This window comes from Aedes aegypti, chromosome 2 (genome assembly GCF_002204515.2).
Source record: "Aedes aegypti strain LVP_AGWG chromosome 2, AaegL5.0 Primary Assembly, whole genome shotgun sequence".
NCBI lineage: Eukaryota > Metazoa > Arthropoda > Insecta > Diptera > Culicidae > Aedes > Aedes aegypti.
In genome coordinates, this window is record NC_035108.1 from 402,429,546 (window position 1) to 402,447,504 (window position 17,959).

General features: G+C 36.2%; 1 protein-coding gene across 22 annotated transcripts in view; it reads right to left on the reverse strand.

Moving 5' to 3' along the window:
* The window catches only part of LOC5566784 (phosphatidylinositol 4-phosphate 5-kinase type-1 alpha), a 163,949-nt gene that overhangs the window by 37,437 nt on the left and 108,553 nt on the right, over positions 1–17,959 (reverse strand). For 19 of the 22 annotated variants that reach the window (XR_002500869.1, XM_021847182.1, XM_021847178.1 and 16 more), the window contains 4 exons: positions 11,132–11,161; positions 10,074–10,166; positions 9,873–10,005; positions 9,723–9,810 (listed from right to left, as the gene is read on the reverse strand). Coding sequence is in view for 21 of the 22 variants with exons in the window: in XM_021847182.1 (XP_021702874.1) it covers positions 9,723–9,810; positions 9,873–10,005; positions 10,074–10,166; positions 11,132–11,161 (344 nt within the window). In the remaining variant the exon portion in view is untranslated. The remainder of the gene's footprint in view (positions 1–9,722; positions 9,811–9,872; positions 10,006–10,073; positions 10,167–11,131; positions 11,162–17,959) is intronic. The other 3 variants (XM_021847166.1, XM_021847170.1, XM_021847181.1) reach the window with 1 other exon arrangement.

Sequence of the window (17,959 nt, forward strand, 5' to 3'; positions counted from 1 at the left end):
TCGAGTTATAAAAAGTTGAATAATTTCCAATTAGTTTTGTCACTGCCGAATAATTCTTGATCTGCTGAACTACTTTGTTGACAACCCTAACATTCTAGCTTTTTAGGAACTTAATATACAGAAGATCAAAGAGCCTTTCATCTGCTGAACAACTTTTCCGAAAACACCAACCTTCTAGCTTACCAGGATCTCATGATATAGAAGATTGAACAAAATTCGTTACTAGCGCCACCACCCAAATAATATTGGCCGCTGAATAACAGCTTATTCAGCCAAAATATTGTTTATACAGCTCATTCCAGGCTGAACATACTGTTATTTAACTACCAATGTTACCTGGGTTAGCGGATGGTTTGTTGCTGCCAAATAGCCCTTGTTTTGCTGAACAACTTTGCTTAAGGTGAAGATAAATCGAAGCCAAACTTCAAATTTTCAAGAGCACGGACCTGGAGAACCAAACTTCCGTTTAAGCTAAAAACTTAATCGATTGGTCACTAGCTGGTGGTGATCAATCGATTAGGTTTTCAGCTCAAACGGATGTTTGGTTCTCCAGATCCGTGCTCTTGAAAATTTGAACTTTGGCTTCGATTCACCTTAAGACACCAACTTCTAGCATCAGGATCTTGAAAGTTTTAGCTCATCAGGTTCACTTGATATAGAAAATTGAAGACAAAAATGTTTCTAGCGCTACCTAGCGGACGAATCTACGAATCTAGTTCATCAGAGTCATGAGGTACCCGTTGAATGGATGATTTAGCCAATTTTGGTACCCCAAAACAATCTGAAATAACACCGGAAACACTTGGACCATATTCTCAAGTTTTCCGGACCATAAATTATAAGAGTTTTTCGGAAAGTTCTGAAAGTTTTGACAAATTTATTTAAGAGACAAAAATTTATGCACATTTAAATTTGTATAGTATGTTGGCTGGATGAAGGTTAATCAACATATCACACAAAATATTGGCCAATCAACCCACGAATCAAATACTAAGTAGAAGTTTAAGATGGTTTGGGCTTATAGAATACGATGCACAAATCCAAGAACATAAACGAAGACCGTAGTACCCAACGATTTTTTGGAGGTGGAGTGAATATCTTATTTCATATGTGAATCCTTTCGATTGATACTGTCAAGATAAGTAACTGAGGGCGGCTGTGCCATTAATTATATAACAATCATGGCCATTAATCAGCATCAGCTATGAACTACGAAAATCAAAAGTCTAACAGAAGTTAATCCGATGAAAAATCTAGCCAAAGAGCAATTCTGTCTTTGCTCGTTTGAATCACTGGCGATCTAACGCCAAATCAACCTATTCCATGAACACAGATTTTTTGAATTTCAGCAACAAATTTGAATACAGTAAGTAAAGAGTCTTTATAAATCATTTACTGTTAGTTTTATAATCAAAATTTGTGGAATTAGTCATTTTTAGATTTAATGAAAAGGCAAAAAGTGAGGTAACGAGTCGCTACTGGTTTGAATGAATCCTTGAAGAAATTTTAAGAAACTGTCTCCAGAAATTTTAACAGGATTTCTCTCATGGCGTCCTACTATTCTACTAATATTATTTTTGGAATATTATTTTTCTTCAATAAAGAGGTTTTTACAACAGAGTAAATTGCCTTGATTTCCTTCTAAGATTTTTTTCATAAAGTCTAGCAGAAATTATTTGAGAAATTTCCCAAGGATGTTCTCAAAAAATTTGCCAATGAATTTTTACAGTGATGTCTCCAGGGAATTGTCAAGTACATTTTTAATACATTTTTGGACAAATTCTTTAGTAATCTCTGATGAATGTATATGTCTCGTATTATTCATCCTTCTTGTGTGTAAGGCACAAATCTCTCATTTGTAGGGGACCACAGGGGAGCCACAAATCTGATACGATACCAAAGAATTGTCAAGGACATTTGTAAGACATTTTTGGACAAATTCTTTAGTAATCTCTGATGAATCTTCTGTAGGAATTTTATGCTAAACTGTTGCGAGAATCTCTGAATAACTTCTGACAAAGTCTTGGAGGTTATTCTAGTTGATTATTGTAGGATTTTTCTTTAAGCATCCCATAAAAAAACATTGAACAAAATTCCTGAAGAAACTTCTGTAGAAATGGTCGCAATAATTGCTGTAGTTATTTGCTGGTGTAAACTTCAAATTGAATTTCGAATAATCCGTGAAGTGAATGAAAATATTGAAAATGTCTTAAAATGCACTTAATTATAAATCATTCGTCAAACTTATTGAGGAATCCCTGAAAGAGTTCTTACCCAAAAGATTTCCTAGAACAACTTTGGAGCTATTCTTGAGATAAACCGTAGTCGATTTCCCCAAAGAGATTATATCTAAATTATTAGAGAAATAACTGAAAAAAAACTGCCTAGGAACTCCTTGAGAAATTCTTTCTGGTTCCTGGAAAAACCTTGAACGAATTTCGCCAAAAACTCTGGAATAAATACTTGGGGATTATTTTTTTTCTTTGAAGAACTCCTGTGTTTCTTTGAAGGAAATTGTCGGCAAGCATTTTGAAAATTTATCACAGTAATCACTGTGGAAATTTCTGGTTAAATATTTCAGATCAGAATTCACTTTAGGCAGAATGGAAAACAGTGACTTTAGAGACCGTTTTGGTTCAAAAAGAGATTTTAGAGACCTTCCATTGGAAATTGAGACTTGTCTTAACCCTCGAAGCCCTGGGACAATCCTTTTGTATCCAATCGAATGCTGCTCAGAAACAAATAAGTGAAAAAAAATGCGGTTTTCGCTATGATCGATGACCTGACTTGAACTTCCGGTTTAAAAAACCCACTCGCAGGAAGTCTAACTCATCCCATCGATGCAAACCGCATTTCATTTCACTTATTTGTTTCTAAGCACCAGATTAAAAATAAAAGCAGTAGCGTAGCTAGGATTTTCGGGGCCCGATGTGGAGTCAGATTTAGGAACCCTTCAAAATAGAAGTGAGTGCCACTAAGCAAACATACAATCGACAAAGTCACATGTCAATTAATCGAAATAATAATATACTTTCAACAAACATTAGAATTTGTAATTGAAAATAATGAACCTTGGGTTCATCTATTGTTGAAATCGTTTTCAGCTTTTTATTTAACAATCAAAATGTCATTTAACGAAAATTAATATGTAAATAAAACTTCAAAGCTGATAGCGGCTAGGCAAAATTAAACTTCAGAGGCCAGTCTGAAGAGACTGAAACGTGGTTTCGTGTTACAATAAAGATTTTTCAGATAATACGACAAGACATCTATCAACGCGTCTTTCTAAAAATTTCTATGGGATTTCCTCGTGATGTTACGTCAAAAATTGCTACATACGTTTAATGGTTTTCTTCAAAAATTCAGAAATTTATCAGATTGTTATACAGGTATTTTCTTAAATTTTCATTTAGCTATTAATTCGAAGATTTCATCGAGCGGAGTTCATTGAGTTGTTTTCGAGGCGGTCTCCTAGGATTTTCGTTTGACATACCTTGACGAATCCGACCAGATTTTTTTTTCGGGTAATATCTTTAGAATTTTTTCCAATGAATTAGGTTCATGAAATTTTTACAATGAAGTGCTCAAAGAATTCTACACGATATCTCTAGAAATTTGTCCAAGAAGATGCTAAGAACATTTTTCAGAAATTATTAATGGGAATTCCTGAAAAAACAATCCGGTATGTATTCTTAAACGAAATCCTAAAGAAATCACTGTTGAAATATATGATGCATTCCTACAAGAGAGAAGTTCCCATAAAATAAAATAATAAAATCTAAACAAAACCCTGCAAAATTTTCCACAGGATTTTTTAGAGGAAAACCTTGAAAAATCGCGCGTAGAACTTACAGGAATAATGAAGCATTTTTGGTTCTTAACCAGGCCTGTCCAACCTTTTTGTATCATTTTTTAAGTCCTCAGTAATAGTCCGATATGAGAAAGTTTCACCTCAAATGAAAGCTTCTGTGTACACATCTATCTAATCCATAAGACTTAAGATTTATACAATATACGGCTACCGATGCAATCAGGTTGAAAAAATCTTTTGTTGATTTTCCTGAAAGAATTTCTGTAGAAATATTTTCAGGGTATCTCCGAGCAATTATTTAAAAAATTGATTGAAACATTTTCGAAAGAATCTCCCTAGAAAATGCTGTAAGAGTTTCTGGAAAATTAACGATGTTATTCCGTTATTCGACTGTCGAATGATTTTCTGTAGCAAATTTTGAAGGAATTCCTATTATTTCAGAATTTTCCAGACGAATTGCCTGAGAAATATCTGGAGGGATCTCTGAAGGAGTCATTGTACGTATTCTTGAAAAGAGTTTTGAATGAATCACAAGATAAATTCCAGAAGATTTTCCAAGAAGAATTCATGAACCTATGGAATTATCGCGTAGTAATCTCTGCAATGCAAAAAAAAAAGAAAAAGGAAACTTTAGATATTGTTTGCGTAAAAATGAGACTTTAGAAACCTTTGATCGAGCTTTGATACTTTTCAATCATGTATAAAATAATGATTTTTTTTGGCTTGTTTTTTTTCTAACAAATGTCTCTAAACCTGTTTATATGGCTTTTCCTGACTTTCACAGGCTCAAGTTATAAAGGCTGCCGTGTTATTATGATTGACAGAACAATGTATGCTTGAATCCAAAATAAAAACATTAAAAAGTAGTGTTCTATAACGTTGAAATCGGTATACAATATACTGGAAATCAATATAATGGATGCTATACTGCCGTTATACGCATAATTGTCCCATGTTACTTTTAGTCCATTTTGACTTTTTGTCATCACACAGTTTGTTTTTACGTATAGTTTTAGAAAACACTTACCAAAAATTAACTTTGTTCGGAAACTCAATGAAAAGCAAACCAAGTCAATTTGTCCCATTGTTGAATTTCCACGCATAACTGTCCCACTACTACATTTCTACGCATAACTGTCACACTATACAATTCGCTGCGCTGATCTCGAACAAAATATTCAGTAGGCAATTTCTATTTAGCTGGTGTTTGGGAAAATCGTTTTGAACATCTTCTTACGTTGGCTTTACATCCCATGTGTAACACAACCTGTTTTATGTGTTTATATTATCGGGATGCATTCATCATTCATGCGAGTCTGACGTCAAATTTTATTGAAATTTTCAATATCCAAATATTATTTCCCATCCGTTTTTCAATGAATTTCAGTTGAATTTTCAGGGTCAATCACAAAATTTTTCAATATTTTTGAACCGTCATCGATTAGAAATTCGCCGTAATTTTGGATTCAACACGAGGAGTGCTGAGATTCCCACATGAAGATACAGTAACCACTTTAATTTCGAGTCCATGGCTTGCGACAAATCAACTTCATGATTTAGTAAACCGAGTCTAAATAAAAATAGTTCGATCGTTTTTGTATGACTTGGCCATATGCTGGGTTGTTGCGAATATCGGTTCACTGGTGTAAGTAACCATTATATTGGGGCATCTGAAACCTGGCTTGCAACATCAAACTTTATAAATTCACAAATCAAGGCTGAAGAAGAGTAATTCAAAGGTTCCTCGATGATTTGATAACATGCCAGGTTGTTTTGGATACCCTGTTCCCCAGAGGAAGTGGCCATTATATTGGCGGTCTTGAGACCTATATTGCGACATATCAAACTTGATGAAGTCAAGAAGTCGAAGTCAAATCAAAAGAAGAATAGGATGACCTGGCCACATACTGGGTTATTCCGCATTGTTGGCTCTTCGGTGCAAGTTTGGGCTTCGTGGCCGTGTGGTTAGTGTTACCAAGCATTTTCCGCATCGAGTCAAGGAGTGTGGGTTCGATTCCCGCTTCAGTCCGGAAAACTTTTCGTTAGAAACGTATTTCGACTGTGCCACTGGGCGTTGTATGTTAGCCTGTTGTCTAGTGTGGTGCTTCCTTCAAAGGACATAACCGTCCACTGGAAGCATATTAACGTGTCCGTGCCTTTTAAATATGTTGGTGGTTCTGAAACTTAATTTGCGATGTATCAAATATCATGATATTGCAAACAAAGTTCAAAGAAATGTCAAAATTTGGGAAGATTTGTGTCGTGAATTTTGAGTTAAAAATGTACTCTGCAGAATAACCTTGTATTCGCAGATGAGTTTCTGTCAAGCATGCAGCTTTAAGAGTCGATTTAGGAATTTATTACATCTTATATATTCTCTAACTTACTCATACGCTCTTTCTTTCACTAACTCTTACATTTTCTCATTATCACACATACAGAAAACTGATTCTACCCCATTACCCCGAATCCCATTACCCCGAATGACATCAACCCGAACGCCACTACCCCGAATTCCAAAACCCCGAACGACTCATCACCCCGAATGACATTACCCCGAATTCCTATATCATGGGGAATGTCATCAATATTATCATGTCAAGATAATTGTAAATTCGGGGAAATAGCATTCGGGGTGATGGAATTCGGGGTAATGGTACATTCGGGGTAAGGGAATTCGGGGTAATGGCATTAGGGGAAATGGCATTCGGGGTAATGGGGTAGAATCCAGAAAACTTTACTTTCGATGATGATGATGATGATTTGGTTCTACCATCTATTGTAGCAAGGCATCTGCCTATAGCACTGGAATAATCTGAAAAGCGATTTGATCAAGATTGTGCTGTTGTTCGTGAGCAGTCAGTCTCCTGTATGAAGGGCCAAAAACGGATGTGCGGACCCGCAAGCAGAAACACTTGCACGAAACCCGCGGCAGGAGAAAAGAATCTCCTTCCAGAAGAAAGTTTTCACGAACAATTTTACAATCAAGCCCTCGATTGACAGAATACTCCCAATAGATGGGATCGAAGAGCCCGCCCTCAATCCACGAAATGTTAACAACAGGGAGGAGGCAGTCCCAAGCTCCTTGTCCAAATCGCTTCATTCGGGTGCCCTGATGGTCCCTCCCAACCCAGTTATATATGATATAAAAAGATAAATAAATACAATATAAATTAGAACAATCTCACCAAGTTAGTTGGAACCCCATGCAGATTTGTAACACTTGATGAACTGGATGAACTCTCCGATGACCAATGATGGTTTGATTTTTCTTATGGTTTCCTATTTACACTATATGCTACACGGCACTCGCGAAACATTTCATTAATGATTGTGTTTACTTCAACAAGACGTCACATATAGCGTCACTCGACGAATTTATGAAAACCGCACAATGAACGCGTCACGCTCCGCTTGACGCGCCGCGTTACTATGTTGTCGACCTACAGCTTTAGGTTGTTCCCCTTCTAACACCACATTTCGTCGTTGTCATGGCAACATAATGCGCTAAGTTTCACGCACACACACACTTACTGATTTGAGGTACCCATGGCTTCCACATGATTTTAAATAAATTCTTGAGAATTAAACGACCATATTACGAAATATTTATAAAATGCTTTACATGCCAACTGACAACAGTTCTTTCAACAACATTGAACCCCATTAAACAACAAACAACATCATTCAAGCTTCAGATAAAGAAATCCCTCACTTCACTCCACTCACACGACAACACCAATACAATGACTTCGCCAGATTTTTTTTTCCACTTCACATCGGCCAAGCCATTACAAAATCGATCAAGCACCTCGAAAAATACCATAATTTCACAATTTTTCACTATACACCATGAAAATTTATTCCTATATCCACTGACACGCACTATCCGCTACTTTCTTTGTGAAATTTCTTCCATATTATCGAGAATCATGTATTTATAACAGGAACCGCTTCCGCGCACGTCCTCACCGCCCGAGCACCCAATTAACCCCTCTACCGACAGCTTCATTTTTTACCGCAAAATCCAAATTCAAATCGTTATAACTTTTTTGTTTTCCAATATTTTTGCACCGTTTCTTTACAAGCTTTCAAAAACTCTTCTAGTTTTAGGATCTGTGTCGATATTGATCATTGGTCATCTGGTGTTGAAGATATTCCAATATTCCTTGGGGGACCGACCCGTAACTAGAACCCCCCGTTAATTTCTCAGGCTAGAGAATTTTAATCGTATTCGGATATTCACTCTTCGGAACAATACATTAATGAGAGTAAGTTGTGAAAAAATGAAGCAATTTGGTGCAGCTGTCTTTAAGTAATGGCCAATTAGGTTTATTTAACCACACTGGCCAAATAAAGATCTTAAAAACTTCCAAAAACATCATATCGTAATTTTCAGATATCTCCAAGAATACTGAACCGATTTGTAAGATTTTTTCAGAGAAGCTTCTTATTACCTGGCAATATATAGCCCACATTTTATTTTTTGATAAATTTATCAAAAACAAAATGGCCGCCAAAGACATTATATATGGAAAATGTCAGTCCCCCAAGGAACATCGGAATATCTTTAAAACCAGATGACCAATAATTAATATCGACACGGATTTCTAAACAAGAAGAGTTTTTTGACAACTTGTGAAAAAATGGTGCAAAAATATTGAAAAACAAAAAAGTTATAACGATATGAATATTCATTGTGCGGTAAAAAATGAAGCTGCCGGTAGAGGGGTTAATGTCCCTTACAGAAAACTTTACTTTCCATCCCAAACTATAAAATCGTATTTTTTCACTTCCCCACACGTGGCTCCGTTTGGCACATGTCACTTGAGCCTTCATTAGGTGCCTTAACATAGTCTTGAGGATATACGTCCTCCAAATTCGGTACAATCTATACGTAAGAACGGTCATCTACAGCAGTATGCTTAGCACATAATTGGTCACTACTATCAGTGGGACTGTTATGCGTAGAAATTCATCAAAAACCCCGTATTTCTAGGCATAACAGTCCCACTTTGAATTTCGTAGCTAAATTTACTTTATTTACATAAAACAAACTCTTGAATCTAATAAACACGCTATTCTTTATACTATTGTGAAGATTCTAATTTAATTTACCACACACCTGGTCAATACGAGGCCTAAATGTGTTAAAATCTTTAAATGCGTTTTTCTCGATTGCATGTTTTGGAACATGGGACAATTATGCGTATAACGGCAGTATAGGGGTCCTTACACATTACCAATTTAGGTCCCCTCCAAACCTGATTTTCCATGCCTGTATACATATTAGTTTGTTAAAAACTCAATTTGAAGTGCTATGACAAATTTTAACCTTGATTTCGCGGCCCCTAAGAATACGGGGCCCGGTGCGGACCGCGCTCACCGCATGCTCTAACTACGCTACTGAATAAAAGGTCTGTCCTGGGCCTTTGAGGGTTGAAACAGAGACCAAGTCTCTAATGAGAGACCTGCTTCACGCCCTGCTATTATTAGAAAACAGTCATTACCAGCACTGAGATATATGATAAAAACAACGTTTTCACAAAATAATTTCACAATCCGATTTAGGTGCATTTTTGTATGATAATACCCATGAAATAGAACAGCGAGAATATGCAATTTACTAAACCTAATTTGTTCATGAGAATACCACAGTTAGTAGCGCAAAATGCAATTCCCAAAAGAAAAACGTTCAGAGGAAAATTCAAAATCGAAATGATTTCGGTTTAGTTCAAATCCAATATTGAGATTAGCCAATATGCACAGAAAACTGGAATATGATAAAATGGAAGTAAGGGAATCTAAATGTCAATATGGCAAAGTATTATTAGCTGTGGAATGTATGTTTCCATATGGAGTTGATCTCACAGAGCTATAGGTACAATCAGAAAAGGAACACCACACTTACGGGATGGAATTTTCTTGAAGACGGTTTTCGCCATAAAGTCCTGAAAGCGTTGTGCATAGAAGGAAGGCCGGTGTACCGATACGGTATCCTACAAGGAAAAACATGAAATTACTCTCTGACCATCAACGAGTTATGAAACGGAACACTTACACCATCGTGAATAATACTTTTCCACGTGTGTTCAAGCTTTTTCCTTAACCTATAGGACTGCAGGATGTCGATGATACCAATGAACAGTAGGAGCCGTTCACCTTTTTCACTACGCGCTGGAATACCACCCGGTCTGTAAAGGTAAGGTTGTCATGATAATAAAAAAAGTTGGGACCAGAAAAATGTTTGTAGAGCACTTACGGTACATCATCCTCTTCGTCGATCGGTTCACTTTCGGCCTGAATACTTTCCATAGCAGTCGAGTGCGCTACAAGTCGCTGCCGGTTGATCGATCTATGGATAGATTATTTTAGGGTAGAACAAACAAGAAAGTTATTATCTGTGAATGTAATGTTGGGAAAATTGATAGAAATAATGTTGATGTGGTGGGTGATATCTGAAATGTTAAATTTCATTGTTAAACGATCAACTATGAATTACAAATCAGTCTGTCCAGTAAGCTGATTAAAAATCCTACAATATATTACTGACTTAAGCAATGCAGCAATTGCAATAACTACAGGCCATCATATGTAACTATTGTACACGATCCTGCGCTTATGAACCAACAAAAATTATGGAAGGAAAGTAAATTCTGAAATAAGATAAACTGTTTAGCAATTATGTTATTTAAGAAAAGTCTCACATTGTATTTTTTACGAACTAAAACCTGAGTAAAGTGGATTCAAACTGCTTTTAAGGAGTCTATCCCGTTTGTTATAATGCCATATGGCATACTGTTGTTTGGCATAACAGCTATTTGACATAATGTATTTTGGCATAATTGCCATTCCTCATAATAGCCGTTTGACATTCTTCCGAAACACGTTAAGTTTTGTCAAATCCCTGCAATTGAGCATAACTAAAGTTTTGAAATTGCTTGCGATTGTACATTCCATTGTCAATTTTTCATATAACATCCTAGTAATCTTCATTTGCCAAGAAAACAATATCCAATATTTTAATAAATGAAGACGCACCTTATGCCAAATGATTATTATCACAAATATAACTCCATATCAAATGTCATTATGCAAAATGGGAAAGATCCAGATGATCTATAAAAGCTCCAACGATAAAAAACATGAAGTAGTTATTATTAGTTGAAGCTTTTATGTTCACCAAAATAGCAGTTTCGAAATCATTGTCAACTAGTAATTTCTGTTAGAATAATGTTTTTTATGATATGTTGCGAAAAACGAAATAAAAGCCGCTCCGTAAGCTTTCGGTTTCTGCAAGGCGATTCGGGGGGTTCCTACCTAATGAGCATTTTTCCGTACGCTGTGTTCCTGTACCGGGGAGGAGATTTCAAGAGAGGGGACAAAAAGGAATGTAAGTTTAGTCGTAATCGTTCTCCATCGACCAAAAATGACTAATTTTTGGAGGATTTTATCACTGTTCTTAAAAAGAAACATAACCATCACTACAACTAGGAAACAGCAAGAGAAAAAATCCTTCGACCTACACCTGGGATGGGGTCTGAACAAAGTCCTGGGAGAGTTGGAAACAGGCGATAGGATTTTGCGACAGTCGATTTCGCCTAAATTGCGAAACTATTTGGATTGGAACTAAGGAATCAAAAAACAAGACATCCATGTTTGCTGACTGGGTGCACTTTGGAGGCTGTTTGGTGTAAGAACTGATTTTGCAACGGTCTCGCTAGTATGTGGTCCGAACAGGGGTGTTTGCTGATGTAGTTTTTGTATTTACACGGACGACGGCGATAAGCTCATTTGGATACACGAAAAAAAGGGGGCAATCATATGTAAACGTGGGTGTGATTTTTGTTCATTTATGTTTGAATAGCGGTGCAAAATTTAAAAAAATATTAGCAAAAATCAATCATATGTACAGAATCAAAATTTTGTTCAGTCAAGTAAGAATTAAATATTTTTGAGAAACATTCAAAATCTGTACGGAGTATTAGAGATACAGTTGAGCAACAGACAAAATATCATAACTTTAGGGTTTATTTGCATAACAATAAATCAGATATACAACAAATAAAAATAATTATCGGATAATTAAGATAACGCCCTAAAAACCATTGGTAATTACGTGTGTGGTATTTCGTTTTTAAGTATATGAATGGATTTACACGTTATTGATCAACGCTGTAATGAAGAGAAGATCATCCTCTATCTACCGAGGGTTATGGTTTGGATGTTCATTCATTCCTTTGCTCAGAAACAACGTGCTACATACGTGGTTACCAATGGCATTTAGGGCGTTATCATAAGTTAAGCGAGAAATTTGCATTTTATATGTTAATTTTTAAATGTACTTTAAGGTGAAGATGAATCGAAGCCAAACCTCAAATTTTCAAAAGCACAAATCTGAGCAACCAAACATCCGTTTGAACTGAAAACTTAATCGATTGATTACTAGCTGGCGGTGACCAATCGATTAAGTTTTCAGCTTAAACAGGTGTTCAGTTCTCCAGATTTGTGCTCTTGAAAATTTGAAGTTTGGCTTCGATTCATCTTCACCTTAAAGAAAAAATATAAAATGTTGCTGAATTTGCAAAAACACAAGAAGTTTGAAATTATAGCACTATAAAAGCTTCACAAGAAAGCACGCAAATTGCAGTACAAAAACACAATACATTCACATCATCATCAAACAGTAAACGATATAGATTTAGAATGTGCCACATGTCAAAACTTGCAGACAGCTTTTCCGATTAAACCAAATCAAATCAAAAGCAAAGAGAATTGCCAATCACGCCCGTCCTGATAGCAGATTAAATTCTCCTCTCATTCCCATGCGACCTGCTAAACGACCATGTTCGTGTCGCGCTCTGGTGTGGTGTTGTAGGTATCTAGAGATTGCAGCAGGCTCCCTCCGCTCCGGTGGAAAGAGTTTTGGTAGAACTTATTCGTCGATGTGCGTTTGTTGTGTGGGCGTGTATGTACCCTCATGTATTTATAATCACAGTTTGGCGGAAGCTTATCCCTTGCTCACCCCCAACTTACAACTCCTGGTTTATCTTCAATTACGTCCCAGCATCTCGTGAAAATCTAATCATGCTACCGTGGCATCGCGTCCAACAAGAACTCTACTCGTTTTATTGCCGTCGAACAGGTGCTGTGTCGACATAATGTAAACCAGCGGTTCTCAAACTTGCGATTGTGTTGAACTTTCAGAATATCAAAATAAGACAGAAATAATAAAAAAAAAATTCAACGTGGTCATGAACTCCCACACTTTTGGGGCCGTCCATTCCTCACAACGAGGACCTAGTATCAAATTCCCTTCCTTACTTACCTAACTTACCACCTCAATGTTATAGTCCCAAGATGAACTAGCTTCGATAGACCAATTTCTCCCTTCAAAACTGTTTCCAAAAACCCCTGCAAAAAAGTTTACAGAAGCCCCTCTAGCAAGTAGGGTGTCCATTTCCAAGAGATTCAAAATCATTCACATTTTTTAAATCTCCCAAGAAAAGATACTCAAAGATGAGTATTTAGAACTTGAAACAAAATAGTTTTTTTTTCATACTGTGTTCTATTGTTGTTACCAATAGACATTTTTACATTTATTGAAGTAAATACATACTAGTATAAACAATTATTTCTCGTATTTCTCGGATAATCTCAAGAGATTTTTCATATAGAGGCATGAGTATAAATTCTTAAATATAACAAACTTTTTTTCTAAAGCAAAGTATGCTGCTCCGCTCAAGAAAAGTAAAAAATTCTTTGGCCTACTGTTACGTTTATATTTGTTACAATAAATGTTCATTGTTGAAAGTCTGTTCATATTGAAGGTCTAGATAACGTTTGAAGATTGAAGGTCTCTTAATAGGCAATTATCTGCAACCTTACAAAGGTGCAAAATAAAATATTAAACAAATCGAAGAATTGAGCACATGGCCAAATCGCTTGAAACAGGCAAACATTGAAGCGCCCCTCGAAGCCCATCTCTGGAAAGAAGTATTTTAATTTTAAACATTCATGATCAGTTGTATTTGAGCCACGAAGAACAACGAAAGTCAATTTGTTTAAAGTAGATTTTTGTGTTTAATTTAATACTCTACCATCAAGTGTCCAGTCTAAGTCCCGGAGAAACCTAGCGATTTCACTGTAGACTCGACAAGTTCATTTAAGACAGTTTTGATACAGGAGAAACCTAGTAATTTTGTTCCTAGTCTTAGCCCTCCAAGTTCCATCTACGTTCCCCATCAGGAACACAATACAGGTTCTAATTAATTTCTAATAATTGAATTCAAATATATGTTCAGGTGAAAACTACGAGATAATCACTTAAATGTCTGAATTATTCCAAGAAATCCCTGTAGGAGTTTCAGAAGGAAATCTGTGAAAGAATTCTTTCGAGAATTTTTTGAAGAAATATTTGTAAGAATTACAGGAGGTTACAGGAGGTATTTCTGGGAAATTTCTGAAATATTTCTTGGAGGAAGTACTGTACTGCCCATACTCGCAATACAGTCCCATTAGGAAAATCATCATGTCGAGAAAAACGCTTCTAAACATAATACAAAACGTTTTCGTTTCACCGTTGCTGACAGTATTAAATTGTGGTGGGATTACTCAACACATTATCATTGTAGTATTATAAAACCTTCAAGAACTACAATATAGTTAAAGTGGTTGTTTTACATATCTTAATCTAAGATTCAATCCAATGGGACTCGTTATCCGAGTATTTTTCTTGCCAAACACAAATATACCCGCATACCAGTCCCATTACGGGGGACTGGCTTACTATGTTTTTACGCAACTTGACATAATCGTTTTCAAGTTTACAGTAGATCAATAGAAATATAAGTAGTAGAACGCTAGTAGCGCTTTTGTCACAAAACTGATTTTAATTATTCTTACCTTTAATTATGGTTTTTCATTGTTTGTTCAATGCCTTATCGTTGTTTATGTTTTTATAATTAATTTGACACTTTGATTCCCGGTACTCAGGCTGTCAGTTCGTGGCAAACTAGATGTTGGTAACACGAACAGCAGCGACATTAGCATTCTTATGTTAATGCTTCTACTAGTAGATCCCACGCTAAATCCCAAGGAATGTTTGTAACTGCAACTGTTAGTACTAGTAAATGTGGATTAAAAATGTCCTTCAAAGTTATTGTACTACTCGGTGGCAACAGTGATCATGTCGAAGACTCTCCTGGATTTTATTTAACTGCAGAACATGTTCCGGTCGGCCAATCTAGAAAGTTAATTGAATCCACCACGCGGAAGTAGGCTTCAAGCAATGCAACAAAGCAATTTTCGGTCAGCATGAAGACGGCATAGCTTAGATTCCTTAGATACATGTGGATTGTCCTGCTGTATGCCATGAACCACCTTAGGGGCGATCCATTAATTACGTAAGACAATTTTCGGGGTTTTTCAACCCCCCCTCCCCCCATGGTAAGATTTTTTGTATGAAAATTAAAAATAAATTGTATGGCGCGTAAGAAATCATAAACCCCCCCTCCCCCCATAAACCCTTACATAATTAATGGACAGCCCCTTACTTCTTGGTTTTAGAAGTCGCATGTACCTACTTAGGGTGACTGTGGAAACTCTGGCTGGTAAAAAAAATCAACCAAATTTCATGCCATAACAAGTTAAGCCTACCGGAGAGTCCGGTGATCATTGGCCGGAGTACAATAGTAGAGAGAGCAGCAGCATTGACTTAAAGTGAAGCTTTTTTGACTATTTTTGGTTTAGAAGCTCGCAAGCACACATTTCGAATTGCGGTTCTAGAACATCGCAGCAGAAATCATTCTAGGAAAACTTTAATATCACGTAAGAATAGATACTTAACATGAATAAACAGATTTGAGAAATTGAAATTTGTTTTATTTCTCCTTTTAATAAAAAAAAATACGATGCAAGATTACAAAACTTATTACAGGGCCAGGTTTGCTTCAACTTCTTTGTAATTCACTAATGGGACTATTATGCGGGTACTTTCAATATGGGACGTACATGATTTGGTATTTTTTTCGCATTTTGTCCATACAAAAATGCAATTTTAAGCATGATTTCATAAAGTACACTAAAAATAAACACCATTCATGAAGTTAACTAAAAAATGGTTAAAATCCATATGGGACTGTTATACGAGTATGGGCAGTGTAATCCCTGTAGAAATTTTCGAAAATATATCTGAATTATTACCTGGGGAAATGTTATTAGACAAATTCGTTTATAAGTCCCTGAAGGTGCTCTTGTAGGAATTCCTTAGGGAATCCTTGAACAAATTCTTGGAGGAACTCTGGAGAAATTTCTGAGGAAGTGTCTGGAAGAACCCGTTGAGAAATTTCTGGAAAATATCTAGGTAAAATTTTTTGAAAACATCACGGAAATCCTTGGAGGAGTTTCCAAAACAATCTCTAAATTAATTCGTGGCGAAATTTCTCTAGAGAAATTCCATGAGAAATCCCTGAAAGATTTTCTAGAGGAATACTGTGGATGTATCTCTGGAGACATTTGCATGAGGAATTCCTGGGGAATCTTCATGGAAATTTACGGATGAAGCCCTAGATGAATCTTTGGTAGAATTTTCTTAAGAAGTTCCTGGTGGATTGTATTTAAAATATTTCTTGATGAATACTCTGTAGAAAGCCTTGAAGGGATTACACGAATGCCCGGAGAAGTTCTCAAAAATATTTCTCATATCTTTGCAAAATGATCTAAGAAAAAAAAAACCTCAAGATATCTTCGAAATGTATTTTGGAGAAAATTCCAGGAGAAATCCCTGGAAGATCCTCATAAGGAATCGCTGTAAAAATTGAAGGAGTAAACCTTGGAGGAATCACTGGTAAAATTCTAGAAAAATTACAGGATGAATCCTTGAGAGAAAAATTTTCGGGAAAATATCGGAATCATATCGAGGTGAAATCTATGAAGGAATTACTGACTTAGAGGAGTTTTCGAAAAAGCTTTGAATGAATAAGCGGTGAAATTTGGCTAAGGCAATTCCTTGAAAAATCGCTAAAGGAGTTCCTGGACGAATTCCTGAAGGAATTCTGTGGAGGAATCTCTCGAAAAATTGCAAAACTTCCTGATGGAAGCCTGGAGAAGTCCTTGTGGGAGGGATTTCTTGAAAGAATCTCTGGATAAATTTGTGGAAGAATTCGGGGAAGATTCTCTAGAGGAATCCTTGGAAAATTTTCTGGAAAGTATCTGAATTATGTCTAGGTCGAATCTTTAAAAGAATTACCGAAATCCTTGGTGGAGTTTTCGAAAGAATCTCTGAATTATTTGGCGGTGAAATTTCCCTAGAGGATTTTTTTGGAAAGTCCCTAGGGGAAAAGCACTAATTTTCGACCTACAAGAATTCTGTACCAATTTTCGGATTTCCATACAAAGTAGGCTAAAATCGTATGGATGGGTCGAAAATTAGTACTGGGTCGAAAATTGGTGCTTTTCCCTTAAAGGATTTTCTAGAACAAAATAAATGCAAAAAAGAAAAATTACAGAAGGAATTCCTGGAGGAATTTTCAGTAGAACCCTGGAAGAATCTCTGTATGAATCCTCAGAAGAATTCTTGGTTGAAACTGTGGAGAAATTTTTGGAGAAGACTCTGCATGTATCCTTGTAGTTTTTCTCTGAATTATTTCCTAGTCCCTAGACAAAATCCTTGAGAAACTTCTGGAGAAATTTCTGTGGGAATCGATGGACAAATCTCAGAAGAATTCTCATGAGGAATCCCTTCTGAAGATCTTTGTAGAAGGAATTCCTGGAGGAATCCCTGGTGGAACTCTGGAGGAATTCCAGGTGGGGTTCTCGGAGAGATTCCCCGAGGAATCCGTAAAGAAATTTCTGGAAAATGTTTGAACTATGTCTAGGTGAAATCTTTGAAGGAACTACTGACATGCTTGTAATGTTTTTTGAAAAGAATGAATTATTTCGTGGTGGAATTCTAATAGAAATAGCCGTAAAAAATATCTGAAAAAGTTTCTGAAAAATAATGAGGCATTCTTTGAAAAAACAACAGGTGGAATCCCTGGTGGAATCCTGGAGGAGTCCTCACAAGAATCTCTCGTGGATGTGGGATAATTCTATCCTCAAAAGGTTCATCTAAAAACTAAATTGACATGCAAAAAGCTATTCTTCAAT